Source organism: Palaemon carinicauda, chromosome 22 (genome assembly GCF_036898095.1).
Source record: "Palaemon carinicauda isolate YSFRI2023 chromosome 22, ASM3689809v2, whole genome shotgun sequence".
Classification (NCBI taxonomy): Eukaryota; Metazoa; Arthropoda; class Malacostraca; order Decapoda; family Palaemonidae; genus Palaemon; species Palaemon carinicauda.
In genome coordinates this window covers 39,415,041-39,431,067 of record NC_090746.1, presented here as the reverse complement: position 1 = coordinate 39,431,067, position 16,027 = coordinate 39,415,041, and the positions used below count along the sequence as shown (strand labels likewise).

Here is a 16,027-nt window from a genome sequence, read left to right as displayed (position 1 = left end):
TTTTCTTTTTTTTTTTTTTTTTTTTTTTTTTTGTATACTGTATATGATAACATTCTTTATGTTTTTTTATATTTTCTAAGCTTTCTTTACAGTGAATGTTGCTGTTTGTGCAGCAGGTTCTCAAGGGCGGGAACCTTCCTTTATGGCCTTCCTCCCTTGGACAACGGTCATCCTGTAGGCGGATGGCCGCTGCCGCAGGGGAGTTCCCATAATTTGAATACTCCCCCGTTCAGCTGTTGTCGTCGCCCTCCCTTCTACGTGTTCGTGGAGGGAATCTGCTTGTGTCCTTCACAGAATTTGACTTGGTCTTGCTCTTTCTAACTGACAACGCTGCTTACTTTACGTGGGCGGCCGGCAGATTTTCTGTGGCCCGTATGCCTTCCCCGTTCACCTGTTAGGATGTACTTCTGAATGTTTTTTTCATTAAGTGAGATAATACCTGTTTGTAATTCAACTTTTCAGCTTTGACTCCGCTTGCTGGCGGAGGGTGCGCTTGACCTTAACATGTCCGCTCCCTCTCGGGGAACCCCCTTCTTGCTGGATTGTTGAGTGGTTCTCCCAAGAAGTTTATTTTGTCAGCTTAATTGATTAATTGTAAATTTAGTTTCGTTACGGTTTTTTATGCTGCCGCTCTCTCTCTCTCTCTCCTGTAGGTTCGTCCGGGGAAGGGAGTGCACAGTCCTTAATTTTTATCTGTTCTCTCGGGGAACACCTTTTCTGTCAGCGGATTAGGTGTTCCTCCCGAGGGAGTTTCTTCTTCTATAATTTTTTTTTATTTTTCCTCAGTTAGCAATGCAATACTTCTTCATTCGGCTAAGACAGCTGACTTATAAAAGAGTAGTGCTGTTTGTTCCTGTGGAATCTGCTATCACTACACCATCTCCTCTGCCTGTGCCAGCTCCTGATCAGCTCGCTAAACCAGAGGAACTAACTTGGCTACATTTTCTCGGGTAACGCTTGATGCAGACCTTCAACTTGAACAAGGTTTGCTAATGGGAAGCAAGTAGTGCCGCCCGGAAGTCCACCTCCAGTGGCTGGACAGCAAATAGTGCAGCCCGGAGGTCCACCTCCAGGGGCTGGACTACTTTCTCTCCTGAGGGAGAGTTATCCTCACCGGGTGTTGTAGTGTCCTCCCTTTCGAGGGAGAAATTCCTTTCATCTTCTCTGTCTGGCAACCCTCCCGCCTGTGGGGAGAATTGCTGACCGATACATCTCATTGGCTGTTGCAGTTTCTTCTCCAAAGACTATCCTCCCCTTCGGTGGTGGAGCAAAGCCCTAGGCAACTCTTCGGAGACCTTCCAGCTGAGCAGTCTTCCATGCGGAGGATCATCATTGTTAACAGTGAGCTCGCTGAGTTCGTAGTCCTCTTCGTCGCCTCAGACCCGCTCTTTCACCTTTGGCAGAGACGTCTGTTGGCTGTTCAGCCTTATCTTCGCAGTGCACCTCTTCGAATTATCTTCCTCACTATGGTTCTCCTGGTTCCCAACTTTCGCCCGTTTCGTTGGATGCGGTCTTGTTCGCCAGCATTGAGGCATTCAACAGACCATGTCACCTCTTCTCCTGCTCGCCAATGAATCCCGGTGTGTGACTAGCCATCTAGGATCCATTCGTAATCTTCTCCAGTGGATGATCGTCCTTCCAAGGGTCACATCCTTTCTCCAGGTCTTCGATTGGCTGCGCGCTGATCTCCTGCTCGCCGATCTCCTGCCCTTATCCAATGCTCCTCTCCGACTTCTTGCCATTCAACTGCTGCTCGTGGCTTACTGTTGCCAATGGCTAGATTGCCGATCCCCAATTGTCAGCCTGCCAATTGTCAATCTCCAGCTCGCCAATCCCGAGCTCATCGATCACCCATCATCAGCTTGCCAATCGCCGATTGCCAGCTAGTCTTTCTCCGATCGTCAACCACCAGTCTTGCAGATCGCTGATCTCCAGCTCGTTGATCGCCGATTTCTAGCTCGCTGATTGCCGATTTCTAGCTCGCTGATTGCCGATCGCCAACTCATCAATCGTCGAACCATACTGCTGTTCATCAAGTAACTGATTGTCGATTGCCTGCAGCTCACCATTCGCAAGCTTGCCTATATGCAGCTCTCTGATTGCCAGCTCATCGGTCGACAGCCTACCATTTGCCAGCTCACTGTTTGCAAGCTCAATGATCACCGATAGTAAGCTTAAAGATAGCTGATCGCTTGCTCGGGGGTCACCCGATCTCCAATTCGCTAGCTCACTGTTAGCCAGCTCGCCAATCGCCGATTCAATGGCTAGACGATCTCCAGCTTCTCACCAATCGCACCGATCACCGATTGGCGTTTGATAACTTGTCTTTCGCCGCTCTTGACAGGCGACAGCTCACCGTTCGTCAACATGACGTTCGCTTAATCGCCATTAGCTGTTTACCAGCTCGTGCTCATATCTAAGTCACCTCGAGATCGTCTTCTCTCTTTGCTGCTTTGGGAGTCCTCACATGTAGAGTTGAAGGAGTTTAACGCAGTTTTCCTTCTGGGAACCTACCCCAGCGCTCTCTATCAATGACTGGGGTTAATGCACGAGGATTACCCTTGGCACATAATACCCCTACTGGTTCCCAGCCCATGGACTCTCGGCGGTCTCGTCGTTTGCCAGCCTCGCGGTGCTCAACAGACCATCACTCCTCGCGATCTGCTCGCCGACGAACTCCGGTTCGTGGCTCACCTTCTGGTTCCAGCTATTCGGTCAATCTTCCATCACCAACTCGTCTATAGGCTGCCGCTTGTCGTTCATCGATTGTGGTCAGTTCGTGTCCTCTCCAGCGGTCTACCGCTCTCCTAAGGGTCACAGGCCTTCCCCAGGTCACCAATCGTTAGCGCGCCGATCGCCTACTCATCGATATCCGACCTGCTGACCTCTGACTCACCCATCTCCAAGTCACCTATTGCCAGCAGCCCTCCACTTGCTGGCTCGTCAGCAGTCTATCTTCTCGACTGTCACCTTCTCGTCCTTCACCAACGACTTGCTGCTCTCCAAGAGTGGAAAGCAATGACACCAGTCTCGTGCTGCTCGTCGTTCGCCAACTTGCCGATCGCTTAGACGATCATCAAACGACCAATAGTCTCCCTCAGCTGCTCGCCGACAGACAGCTGCGCGTGACCTTGCTGCCACACTACAGCTATCCCAGGAACCAGCCCCCAATTGTCACTGACGTTTGCCAGAACGACACCACTAATGAACGGCACCGTTCGTGGGAAGAAAAACTTTCTAAGTCTACTCCTTGAGCTTCCAAGCTCCCTCCAGAGATATGTAAGTCTTCTTCCCATCATTCTCCTTCGGCTCGTTCTCCCCGCAAATGCAGAACATTGCTTTCGCCGAGGAGAGCAGGAAAAAGCAAGACATCTAAGCAGCAGGAGTTCAAAGTTCTGAAGGACCCCCTTCACGGCCAATTTCTTTCCCTTGGAAGGAGACATTAGCACTGCAGTTCCTCAAGAGCTTCTTCGACAGTGGATAAGACTTCCTTGCGAAGACTCTCTTTGTCGTTCCCGTTAGGAGAACTTTCCTATAGTGCAGTTATTGATCAGGAGTCATGGTTTGAAGCCTTGGTTGGGCTGTCACGCAAGCCTTTGTGACAGATATCCCACATGCTTGTCTGTTAGAAACTCCCAAAATCCCTCTGGAGGAGTCTTCCTCGCCTTCTACGAACCCAAGGCAAAAGTTCACAGTTTCTTCCCGCAGAGAAATTTTTTGTTTCTTTCTCTTCCCTGGAGTAGAAAAGTGGAGTCCCTGGCAAGTTAGTCTCCTCCAGGGTCAAGTTGACCCCTGTCAGGATGTCCAAGGGAAGATCAAGTGTTATTGTGCCTGCTCCTCCTTGTCCTCCTGGTCCACAGCCAGCAGTCCAGGTGGTAGTTTCGTGCAGGGAAGAGACCCTATACAATTCTTTCCGGCCCTTGCCCATTAATGGAAGATAGGATCCTTCTCCCTACTGGTGACCAACATAAGGGTGTTCTACTGAAACTGTGCTAGACCTTCTTCTCTTCAAGGAAAGAGTCTAAGGACTTTAAGACACTGCTGAAATTTTCATCAAGGATTACGAAATCAGCAGAGGGTTTCAGGCAATCACAACTCACCCCGAGATGACGTCTCGTGGGTGGAACATAACGTTTTCGCTGCTAGTCATACATTAGAAACTTCTAAAGGTTCGACAAGACTGCATCAGTTTCCATGGAATCCAACCTCTTCAAGAACAGTTTGATCCTAAGTCCTTCAGGTATCATCCTTTCATCTGATTTTCTACAAGATCTGAGTAAAAGACTGTCCTGATAAGGAGGTTGTTAGATGAGAATATCATCCAGGGAGTCAATCTCATTGGTTCTTCCCCAAATTGATTCCTCCCTCCAGATGCATCAAAGAAAACGGGGAGGGCATGCTGTATCACTTGACCTCTGGGCTGTAGTCAGAGCCCAAATGGGACCACCTCTTAAACCTCTCAGAGAGGAGGGCAACCCTCCTGCGGGCAAGAGGTACCACCCCTTCGAGGGTAACTCGGTTCGAGCTCCGGCTCATTTCTCGTACATTGCCTTATGTCGACTTTCAACTTGGGCTAGAACTCGGGGATGGGAAACAGAGAGTCTGGCCAAGAGAATTGTTTCTAGGTGCTGGAACTCTCCTTTCTGTGGTAGGGAGAATCGCCAACTACGGCAGCAGATGTTGATCGTGTCTTTCCCGTTTGCCGAAAAGACTTCCTTCTCCCTTTGGTCTTCCCTTTGAGGGATTCTTCCAGTGAAGAGAGGTATTCATCCACTTCCCTCCTGAGGGAGTAGTTCCTGCCCCAGCCATTATGCAGCAATCTTCCTGCTTGCTGGAAGGATCGCTGACAGTGGCAGCAAACAGTTGCCGCCTTTCCCATCCTCGAGAGAATCTTCCTTTTCCTGGTTGGTCTCCCCTTCGGGTGATTCCTCCCATGGGAATTTGATTTGCCCATTCTCCGCTTTTGCGATTCAGAGCAGACCCCGTCATCAGCAGTCTTGTCTCGCTAGAAGACTCGTCTCACCTACTGACGTAGATCCTACGAGAATTGGATTCATCCATTCCCTGCCATGATCTTAGGGATCAGACTTGTCTGGCCAACAAGACTCGTCTTTCCCAGTAGACTCGCCTCGCCAACAAGATTCTTCTTACCCTGCAGACTCTACATCATGCCAGCTTATCTACAACTCCCAACGGAGATCCCTCAGCTACGCTAAACAGCCAAATGTGAACATCTTCCACAAAGCAGTATCTTCACTATGACTTCATGCCTGGAGACTATCCAACTCCTCCCCTCTCAGGAAGTCTCTCCTACAACAGATTGCAAAGAGAATTTCTGGATATCTGGATAGATCCTTGGCTTCGGCTAATCCCGGCTAAGTGGGCTGTAAGTTGGTATCATAGAAGGTTTATCCCTCCCATTGATACCACTATGCCAGTATTATGGTTGTTCCTCGATTACCTTCAGGAAGAAAGATTCTCTTGGTCTCGGTACGGAAAGGTACCGTTAGCCCTTAAACCTAGCCTTTAGACCGGAAGGAATTGACCTTTCTCTACGTCGGCATTGCCCCTCGTACAGAGTTTCGAGCCACAGAGGTCTCCTGACCTTGATGACAGGTGTCCCGCCCCTGTTGGGTTCTGCCAAGAGTGTCGGCGAACCTCATGGGACACCCTTAATGTCTCATTCATGACAATGGGTCAAATAGTGATCAACCTAATGTCTCGAAGCTCAGATCCCAGAATCTGAACCCTTTGGTCTGGGAGTCCTTCGCAATATCACCAATGATCCAGCCCACACACTTTCATGTTCAGACAGGTGCCCTGTCATGCATTGACCTTTCAATTGCAAGCTCTAACTGCCCTCTCGATTTTGAATGGAGAACGTTAGATGATTGGCATACAAGTGATCATGCTCCAATTATCATAAAAACAAACAATAATCCACCCTTACAGAGATGGCACGATGGAACCTTGGCAAGGGAGATTGGAATAGATTTCCGGAGCTAAGTGAAATTGAAGGGAATGCAGAACAGTTTGAAAGTGTAGATGATACCATAGACTTACTAAATGAAACTCTGCATACAGCAGGAGTCAATTTAATTCCCAAAACCACAGGTTTATTTAAATGGTGACCAGTCCCTTGGTGGTCATCAGAACTAACTGAGCTGCACAGAGCCACAAGAAGATCTTTTAACTCGATTGCGCAGACGCCATACTCAGGATCAGTCTGCAGAAGTTGTGTTTTTTGCCCAACAGATGCCTGAAGAGTCTGCGAATGTTGATAGATACAGCAGCAGTGAGTCTTCCCTTCAGATGATAACATCAACAAATGGAGAGATGTAGCACAACTGGTCCTTACCGTTCAACAGCTATCAGCCTGCTGTGACAATGTCTTCCAGAACATCTTTCATCGTTAGAAAAGCTTGTGCCTCACTGACATACAATATTTTTTTTAACCTTATCACTTAGTTTCATTCCTTGACTTATAAGGGTGACCTGAAGATTTATTTCTCAACCTAAACGCAAAAATTGATACGATATACAAATGATGGACAGCAAATGGGGAAAGCCCCAAGAGAAAAAAATGAAAATGAAAGGGTAGAAAATTTTTACTTGGGGACTGAAGAGGCAGTGCAAATAGCCTTTAATACTGTGCAAGGCTCAATGTAGAAAGTACCCTCATATGGGAGATGTGGGACAAAGGTAGACAAGAGCTCAGTCATTTTCTTTGTGCAACATTTTTCAATAATGGCCACCTCATTATTTTGTTATAGTGCAGTTCAGCTAAAAAGTAATATTATTGTAGAACAGTATTGTAGAATGATATTTTGTGAATTGCATATGTAATGTACTACTGTATATGGTGTATTAAAGATGAAAATAAAAACGATATGTGCATTGAATTTCCGCTTGGTGTTTAAAAGCTGAAAATTTTTCTTCTCCTCTTCAGCAGCTGCATCTCCTTCTAGTGAAGGCCATGGCCATGATCATGCACATGGAGGTGAGGAAAACATGGAACCTCATAACCTAGTTGGTCCACCCTTAGTTTTGGGCTTTCTTCTTATGCTCCTTATTGATCAGTGTTCTGGAGGACATCGTAAAGCAGGTAAAGAGTTTTTATCGATATAATTAATTTTATTTCCCTTAGTATATTATCAAATAATGTTTTATAAATTCCTTCTGCAGTTTCCACTGTAAATTGCTGATAGTTATTACTGTATACATTTTTTGTGTTTTGTAAAATTCATACAATGAACAACGAATAAGCTAGTAATAGAACTATCAATCAAAATTTAATAAGTGGTTTATTTCTCTATCAAATCTGAAAATGGTCATGGGATGTAACTTTTTATATTAATGTATAAAGATATTTGCTGTGTCAATGGTTTTAATTTATTGTCAGACAATTTGATATCAAAGAGCTGTTAGTAATATAAAGTATAAATTCCCTGTCTTTTTGGCAAGCATTACTAAATGCAGTGTGCTGAATTATGAGTAGATAATTCCAATATTCATATTATTATTATTAGTTTCTAAGCTACAACCCTAGTTGGAAAAGAAAGATGTGATAAGCCCTAGGGAAAATAGCCCGAGAAAAGGAAATAAGGGAATATATAAACTAGAAGAGAAGTAATGAACAAATAAAATATTTTAAGAACAGTAACAACGTTAATATAGATCTTTCATTTATAAAAAAAAAAAAAAAAAAAAAAAAAAAAAAGGAGGAAGAGGAATAAGATATAATAGTGTGCCCAAGTGTACCCCCAAGAAGAAGAACTCTTACCAAAGACAGTGGAAGACCATGGTACAGAGACGATGGCACTACCCAAGACTAGAGAACTGTTGTTTGGTTTTGGAGTGTTCCTCTAGAAGAGCTGCTTACCATACCTAAAGAGTCTCTTCTACCCATACCAAGAGGAAAGTAGCCACTGAACAGCTACAGTGCAGTAGTTAACCCCTTGAGCAAAGAAGAATTGTTTGGTAATCTCAGTGTTATTAAGTGTATGAGGACAGAGGAGAATATGTAAGAATAGGCCAGATTATTCAGTGTATCTGTCAGCAAAGAGAAAATTAGTCATAACCTGAGAGAGGGATCAAATGTAGTACTGTTTGGCCAGTCAAAAGACCCAATAACACTCTAGTGGTAGTATCTTAACGGGTGGCTGGTTGATGTAGAATGTTTTAGTTTCTGTTTGAATAGAAAATTTTGATGATAGTATTTTATTTGTATCATTATTAGTCTTACGTTAATATATGTGTGTATAGTGTCAAAGATGAAGAAAGACAATGTTGGATGGAACACTTTAGTGAGGTTATGAATAGGAGATATGAAGTGAATACAGTAATTTGATTGATATATCTGAAGCTGAAGAAGACCTTGATGGTCCCATGAATGAATTCAGTGTGTTTGAAGTCAAAGATATCCTAAAAAAATAAAGCGATTGAAAGCCCCAGGATACGATGGAATAACTGCCGGGATGATACTGGCTGAAAACGAGGTGACTCCCAGACTACTAAAAGGCCAGAACCCCGAAGGACTAAGCCTTAGAAAAGGAAATGCCGTCGGAGACGACGAAGCCGTAAGTAGCGGCATTGCCAACAGACTGACGACTCTTTATAAAGGAGAATGCTGTCGGGTTAATAGGCCAGAACCCCGAAGGGCTAGGCCTTCAAACAATTGTAAAAACACACAATAATATATTTAAGTTCAATATCATTAACGGGGGAAACCCACCTCGAGAAGGTAAGAACCACCAAAACATCTAAAAAGTTAGAATACCGCATCACACAACTGTCAGCGCACCGACAGGAAAAAAGGCTCACCCTTCGCAAAGGGGAACTCGAAAAGTATGCCATAAACAAACTACAGTATAGAGCTTATGTAGCACAGTGACCCGACGGACTTGCCGTAAAAGTATAGGCCTGGCCAGATACCACAAGACGAAAGAAGAAACTGAGAAACTAAAGAAAAGGCATAGCCAGTCAGCAAACCAACTGAACAAGGAAAATGAGCTCCTCCTTCACAAAGATCTCTAAAACATTGCCTTCTTAGCCCCGAGAAACACTGATGATTGTGGCATTAGTCAGTCAGCGAACCAACTGAATAAGAAAAATGAGCTCACCCTTCGCAAGGGGGATGACGTTTGTAGCACGATGGCCAGGAGCCCCAATAAAACTGCCAACTCTAAGTTAGGCTAACCAAAACTGATACAAACTCACAAAAAGACTAAAATAGTAAATTGTAATGGAATTATATATGAAATTGAGTCCTTAGCATTGTAATGCTAAACCAAAACTAGCTAACGTGAAACTTACCTAAAAATTTAATCAAACACGACAAAAAAGAGGCCAGCAGGGACTAAGCCCGACGCCATGCTAGCAGGACTCGAAGCGCTCAGGCTTCCTCTAAACAAATGCTAAAAACTAAGTCCCCGAAGGGAGAAAAAATCAAAATTAGCATAAACAAAGCCAAAGAGAGATAGATACTCAACTTTTGCGAAAAAGAGAAAGCCAATTCACAAAACTAATCATCAAAGTTTGCGAAAAAAATCAACCGAACTGTAGCCATCAGCTGCGTTCATAGGAATCCATCAGGACGAAATGGTTATCTTGCCCAAAAATAGATTTTTCCTACGTCAAAATCCCTTTTGTAGAATGTGGCATGAAGAGGCAAAACCTGATGAATGGGAGTGTTGGGGAAAATAGCAAAGAAAGGAGACCTGATGGATTGCAATAATTACATAGGCATAGTACTTACATCAGTTGTTATGAAAATATATAGTATGCTTATTCTAAAGAGACTGGAGAGAAAGATTGACGAAAAGCTGGGAGGTGAGCAAGCAGGATTTAGAAAAGAAGTTGCACTGACCAAATTCTCATTTTGAGACATGTTGAACAGCAATGCGTAGAGTATAGAAATCACCTTTTGATGGCGTTTGTGGAATATGAAAAAGCCTTTGATAGTATGCACCCGCCAATTTTGTGGAGATTCCTGCATTATTTTGGAATTCCTCTTAAATATGTAAATTTGATTAAGTCTGTTCATGAGCATAGCAAGTGTAAAGTTAATGTTAATGGAGTCTTATCAAATGAATTTCCAGCTAACAGCGGAGTACTCCAAGGGAATGTGTTGTCACCTATGTTGTTTATCCTCCTCATGGATTTTATAATGCGTAGAACAGTCAAAGATGGTGGAGAAGGATTGGACTGGATTTGTGATAGGAATTTAGCAGACCTAGAGTATGCTGATGATGCTGTACTTGTTAGCAGAACACCACAGGATTTGCAACTCTTGCTTACTAGAATGCATGAAATATACCTCACGAGGTTGGGCTGAAGATAATTAGAAGAAAGACAGATGCTTAGAACTGAGTATGCAATGGAAGATGAAATATCATTGGAAGGAGAAAGGATTAATGAGGTAGAATCATTTAAGTATTTAGGAGCCATAATCTCCATTACAGGGTCTTTAGAATTAGAGTTTAGTGAGAGATTGAAAAATCAAATGGCTAGGTAGTAGGTTGGCCAGGGCACCAGCCACCCGTTGAGATAGTACCGCTAGAGAGTTATGGGGTCCTTTCACTGGCCAGACAGTACTACATAGGACTCTCCTCTCTGGTTACGGTTCATTTTCCCTTTACCTACACATACACCGAATAGTCTGGCCTATTCTTTACAGATTCTCCTCTGTCCTCATACACCTGACAACACTGAGATTGCCAAACAATTCTTCTTCACCAAAGGGGTTAACTACTGCACTCTAATTGTTCAGTGGCTACTTTCCTCTTGGTAAGGGTAGAAGAGACTCTTCAGCTATGGTAAGCAGCTCTTCTAGGAGAAGGCCACTCCAAAATCAAACCATTGTTCTCTAATCTTGGGTAGTGCCATAGCCTCAGCCCCATGGGCTTCCACTGTCTTGGGTTAGAGTTCTCTTGCTTGAGGGTACACTTGGGCATACTGTTCTATCTAGTTTTCTTCCTCTTGTTTTGTTAAAGTTTTTATAGTTTATATAGGAAATATTTATTTTAATGTTGTTACTATTCTTAAAGTATTTTATTTTTCCTTATTTCCTTTCCTCACTGGGCTATTTTCCCTGTTGGGGCCCCTGGGCTTATAGCATCCTGCTTTTCCAACTAGGGTAGTAGCTTAGCATTTAATAATAATAATAATAATAATAATAATAGGTTAAGTAAAACTTGGAAATCAAATCACCTGAAATTACATATAAAAATCTGACTATATATCAGTTTAATGAGATCGGTGTTACTCTATGGACATGAGTCATGATATGACAATAAAACAATCTCCAATAGATTTAGTAAATTTGAGAACAAAGCCCTCAGGAGGATATTGGGAGTTGAATGGTAGGAAAGGATTAGAAATGAAACCATAAGAGAGATTACTTGAGTGCCATATGTAGATGAGATCATGATGAGAGGTAGATGGAGATGGTTTGGGCATGCTCTACGCACTCCCCAGAGAGATTAGTTCACCAAACGTTCAGTTGGGCTCCACAAGGCACTAGAAGAGTTGGAAGACCCAGGTCTACATGGCTGAGGACTATGAAGCGCGAAGTAGGAGATTATGAAAGGAGAAGTATTAAATTAGAAGGTCAAGATAGAGATCACTGGCAAAATCTAATCGAGGCCTTTAGTTGTTTCTTTTGTCCTCAGTAGATAAGCTTTTGTTTCAAAGTATGCCTTATAATTATACATTGCTGTATAGTAGACTTTGTGTCAAAGAAAACAAATAGATATTTTTTTACATTTTTGTGTAAATTAAGGTCCATTACCGATGAGTTTTTATTTCCTTTGATGGCCATCTGTTGTAGAATTATTATGCAATTACATGATCACTTCATCATAATTATACGCTGTTTAAAACATAGAATCGCATTGCTTTACTATTATTTAGCGTAAAACAACGATTAGCATAGCGCCAATGTATCCCTATGTGTTGTAAAAGGCGACTAAAAGGGACGGGACGAGGGAACTGGGAATCCCCTTTCCTGTAATTTTTATTTCCCGATTGATATCAAGGAAGAGTAGCTGGGTGAGAGAGACTGATCCCTGCACTCAAGTGTTGGGGTGTCTGAAAGTGTGTGGATGTAGTACTATAGATAGTAAAAGATGTGAGATTGGAAGTTGTTTGTTCCCATACAAACAAACCTTCCGTTGTGTATTTGGATTATCTTTCGGCGGAGCTGGAAGGTAGCCATCAGACTTTATTTGCGAGGTGGCAACCCTGCCTAACTACTTAGGCATGTTAGGCAGGGGGGGGGACCCAGCTGCCTCTATATATACTCTCACAGCAGTGAGAGACGTCACTTTTTCTTTTGGCTCGCTAAAGATTGGACGTGTCCTCTTGTCTCCCTGACTGTTATTGGAATTTTTTATTTTGTTTTATGCGAACGTGTCCTCGGCGCGAGGGTGCCGCGAGTGGTACTTTCATGTCTTCGTTGGAGACCAACCCGCACTCTCTGTATCCTTCGTGCAGAGAGCATAGCTGCGAGCAGGGTTCACCTTGCGCAGTGTAGGGAGTGGACTACCTCCCAATGGGAGAAATTTGGATGGCGCAGGAAGAAGTCGAAGCGCGATCTTCCTCCCTCAGGGGCGAGAAAAGCGTGTTTTTTTCACACCTCCAAATCTTTTTCTAAAGCTCCTTCTCGCTCACGCTCTTCCAAGGGACGATCGAGTAAGAGCACAGACCGACTAACTCCTTGGCAACCCCGGGGTACTGGGGATGTTGTTGCTTCCCTTAGAGGAGCAACTTTACCTCCAGCCACCGGAGAGCCATTCTCCCTTTTAGATGTTTTGCAGGTTTGGCCGACCTTAGGGACTTCGGGACCCCCTTCGAAGGAGGAGCTACTGCGCCTTCTTCAGCATTTTGCTAGGAAGGACTCTTCTCCTGAGCCGTCGACATCTCACGCTCTGGAACTGTGCAAGGTCCATCTTTCGCCCTCTTCTGGCCCTTCCATGCGCAGACAAGGTGATCATTCGCGTTCGCCTCTCCAACGGCCTCCTGCTGACGACGAACCCACTCGCCATCGTGGTACCTCGTCGTCCTGTAACCCTCAACAATTTGTTTCTCCCCGCAGGTTGCAGGTGTAGATCTTTTTGGGGACCAGCGCTCCTACCACCATCAGTATAAAAGGACAAGCATCGGCATTGCCATCACCTCGCCCTTCTGGAAACTTCCTCTGATCAGCGTTCATGACAATTGGAAGATCTGATGGATCGTAGGTCATCACGATCCGAATGCTCTTCTTCTAGAAAGTGTTCACGCTCATGAAACCGCAGGTCTCAATGCTCTCCTGGGAGGCGTTCCTCTTCTCGAGGAGATGTCTCGCGATCGCATTGCGCGCTATCACTAGGACAGTCTAGACCTAGGTCCAGACACTCACGTTCTAGATTACGGGAACGGCGCTCGCGAGGACGACACTCCCGTTCATGAGGGCAGCGTTCACGCTCGCGAAGGTATCGTTCATGAGAACGATGTTCTCGTTCATGAGATAGGCATTCGCGGCGGTCACGCCGTTCTCGAACGAGAGCTAGACGCTCCTGTTCACAAACACCGAATTGACCGTTCGAAATCAAGGTCTAGATGTTCCTCGTTTAGTGGTAGGCGCTCGCGCAGTCCATCATCGAGTAGCCCCTCAACCAGACCTTCCAAACAACCTCAGACTGGACCTGATCATGAAAATGACCAGTCCTCAGACAGGCGTCCATCTAAATCCCCAGTGCCTTTCACCGCCTGGGGAGTATTAGCAAAGCGCTCGCCTATGCGACGCTTGGAAATGCGTCCCGCTGTGACACATCTAACAATTAGAGTTGTTCCTACTCAGAGGCCTTCTCTGCCAACTTTGTCGGATGTGGGTTCTTCTCTGAGGCAGAAAGAAGGTGTTAGATCTTCCTCTTCTTATGTGGTTCCTGTTGCGAGCATTTCTGCTCGTGAATTGCGTCCGTTGACGCGTGAAACTCGCGATTTTGCATGCAAAACTTGCAATTTTGCACGCGAAGCTCGTGATTTCACTAGCAAACCGACGATTTGTGCAAGCAATTCACTAGGAGATGTGTCAGAACCGCGAGCAAGAGCGGTACCAACGCCTTTGCCTCAACCTTCAGCTTTTTCCTCCTCCAGCGTAAGGCTGACACCCTTTCCAGAGGGTTCAAAGAGCCGCGTATTAGGTTTGGTAACGTGCCTATTTGTCCGGACTTTCCTTCTTGTTTGAAGGAACGTGTTCCTCTGCCTCAGAGTTTATCACCTCTGTCGACTGGAGCTCCTTCTAGAGTTACCCCCCAAGGGACACTCTCCACCTAGACTTCCTTGGGAAGTCCAGGGCTTACCTAGAGGATCACTACTTCCCTCATGGGTGAGTACTTTCATCACCACCCTGCCAAAGTCTCCGAATGCGGCTCCTCCACCGACACAATCTCCGACTGTCCCAATCAAGGCAACCCTGAGGATTCTAGTTCCCTTAGGGCAGGTTCCTCCTTTCAGTCCCTTCCACTTCCTTTTGTTTTACAAAGGAAGTATCATGAGATCAAAGGGGAACTTTATTCCACCATGTCCCCCGACCCTTCAGTAGAGTCTCTAACGAAGGGTATCCCGACTCAAACCCTCTCCTTTCTGAGGGCCTCCTTCTCGGTAGTTGAGCATCTGAATATGGTGAGAGGCGCGAAGTACGCCATGCAGGTGTCTTCGTGGCTTGATCTATGGCTAAAATCCTTGGGCTTCATGGTCCGCTCCCAGGATCTTTCAAAGGAGTCGGCCAGGAAGACTTTGGAGTCTTTCCTGTTGTTAGATACCTGAACTTTTGAGTTTTTGTCTTACCACATTGTCAACTTGTGGCCAAATGCCATACTCAAGAGAAGGGACACTGTCATCGGGAAATTCCATAAGCAGGTGCCGAAGGTAGAAGTCTCCCGGGTGAGGAACTCTACCCTTGAGGGTTCTCACCTCTTCGTTCTAGAAGAGATAGAGAGGGCTGCTGAGCGATGGAGGAAATCGTGAACGATTCTCTCCTCCATAGGGCCGTAACATCGAGGCCTTATGGTAGACCTTCCCAGTCTTCCCGGACTCAGCAAGCACCTTCCTCTTCTCACCCAACAACTTCTAGGTCCTCTGCATCTTCAATGGTGTCTAAGCGGCCTTATCCATCCAAAGGTCTGAAAGGGACCAAGTCCATTCAAAGGAAAGAAGGGAGGTGATCGAGGTGGTCACTCCCATTAGGCAAACACGAAGTCCTTGCATACACTTCTGTCTTTGACAAAGCCATACAGGTCCTTGACCAAAGTAGCCAAATGTGTTTTGGCCATAACCATGTTCATATCTGGGGTTCTACTGTTGCTGGCCGTCGTCTCAAGACAAATTTGTAGAGACAGAGATGCAGCCAGTCTTTCCTTGGTCTCTTGCTCCCTACGCAAGAGAAAGTCATACAACTTAGGGAGATTTTCACTGAACTGACATCCAGCGATATCTGCCTCCAACTTCCCGACTGAGAAGGTAAGGTGGACTTCTTTCCAGTCCTTGTTTTCCGTGGGCAGGGCCAAGGATAATGGTCTACACTCCTCGAGTGTAGGGCAAGGTTTGCCTGCCTCTATTGCCTTCATCACTGTCTTAAAACCTTTATCCATAAAGGGAAAGGCTAATGAGGCTGGAACAAGAAAGGTGGGATGTTTCTGCTAAGGACTGACACTTTGGAGTTAGTGAAGCCCTTCTCCTTCAGGCTGCTGGATAGAAGAGCCTGAGCTTTACCGTGGTCAAGTACTATGACCTCCTTAGGTTCTGTCTCCTCCCTCGATATTGGTTGCGTCTTCAGACGGACGAAGCAATCTGGGTAAGACCGGAAGTTTGGCCAGAATTCAACTTCCTCAATAGGGATGGTCCCCAACTTCTCTGAAATTAATATATTGCCACTGGTCATTGGCATGTATTCCGCATACCTCCAGGGATTCACATCAGAGCAAGTCTGCAGATCTTGAACCTTAAGTCTCTTGCGAGACCCTTGAGAAGCAGAAAGTTGGGC

At 45.2% G+C, this 16,027-nt stretch overlaps 1 protein-coding gene across 2 annotated transcripts in view; it reads left to right on the top strand.

Annotated features, from left to right (window-relative positions):
- The window catches only part of Zip102B (Zinc/iron regulated transporter-related protein 102B), a 327,210-nt gene that overhangs the window by 97,735 nt on the left and 213,448 nt on the right, over positions 1-16,027 (top strand). Inside the window, exon 3 of one of the 2 annotated variants that reach the window (XM_068346152.1) lies at positions 6,953-7,105. In XM_068346152.1, the coding sequence (XP_068202253.1) occupies positions 6,953-7,105 (153 nt within the window). Of the gene's footprint in view, positions 1-6,949; positions 7,106-16,027 lie in introns of both variants that reach the window. The other variant, XM_068346151.1, reaches the window with a different exon arrangement.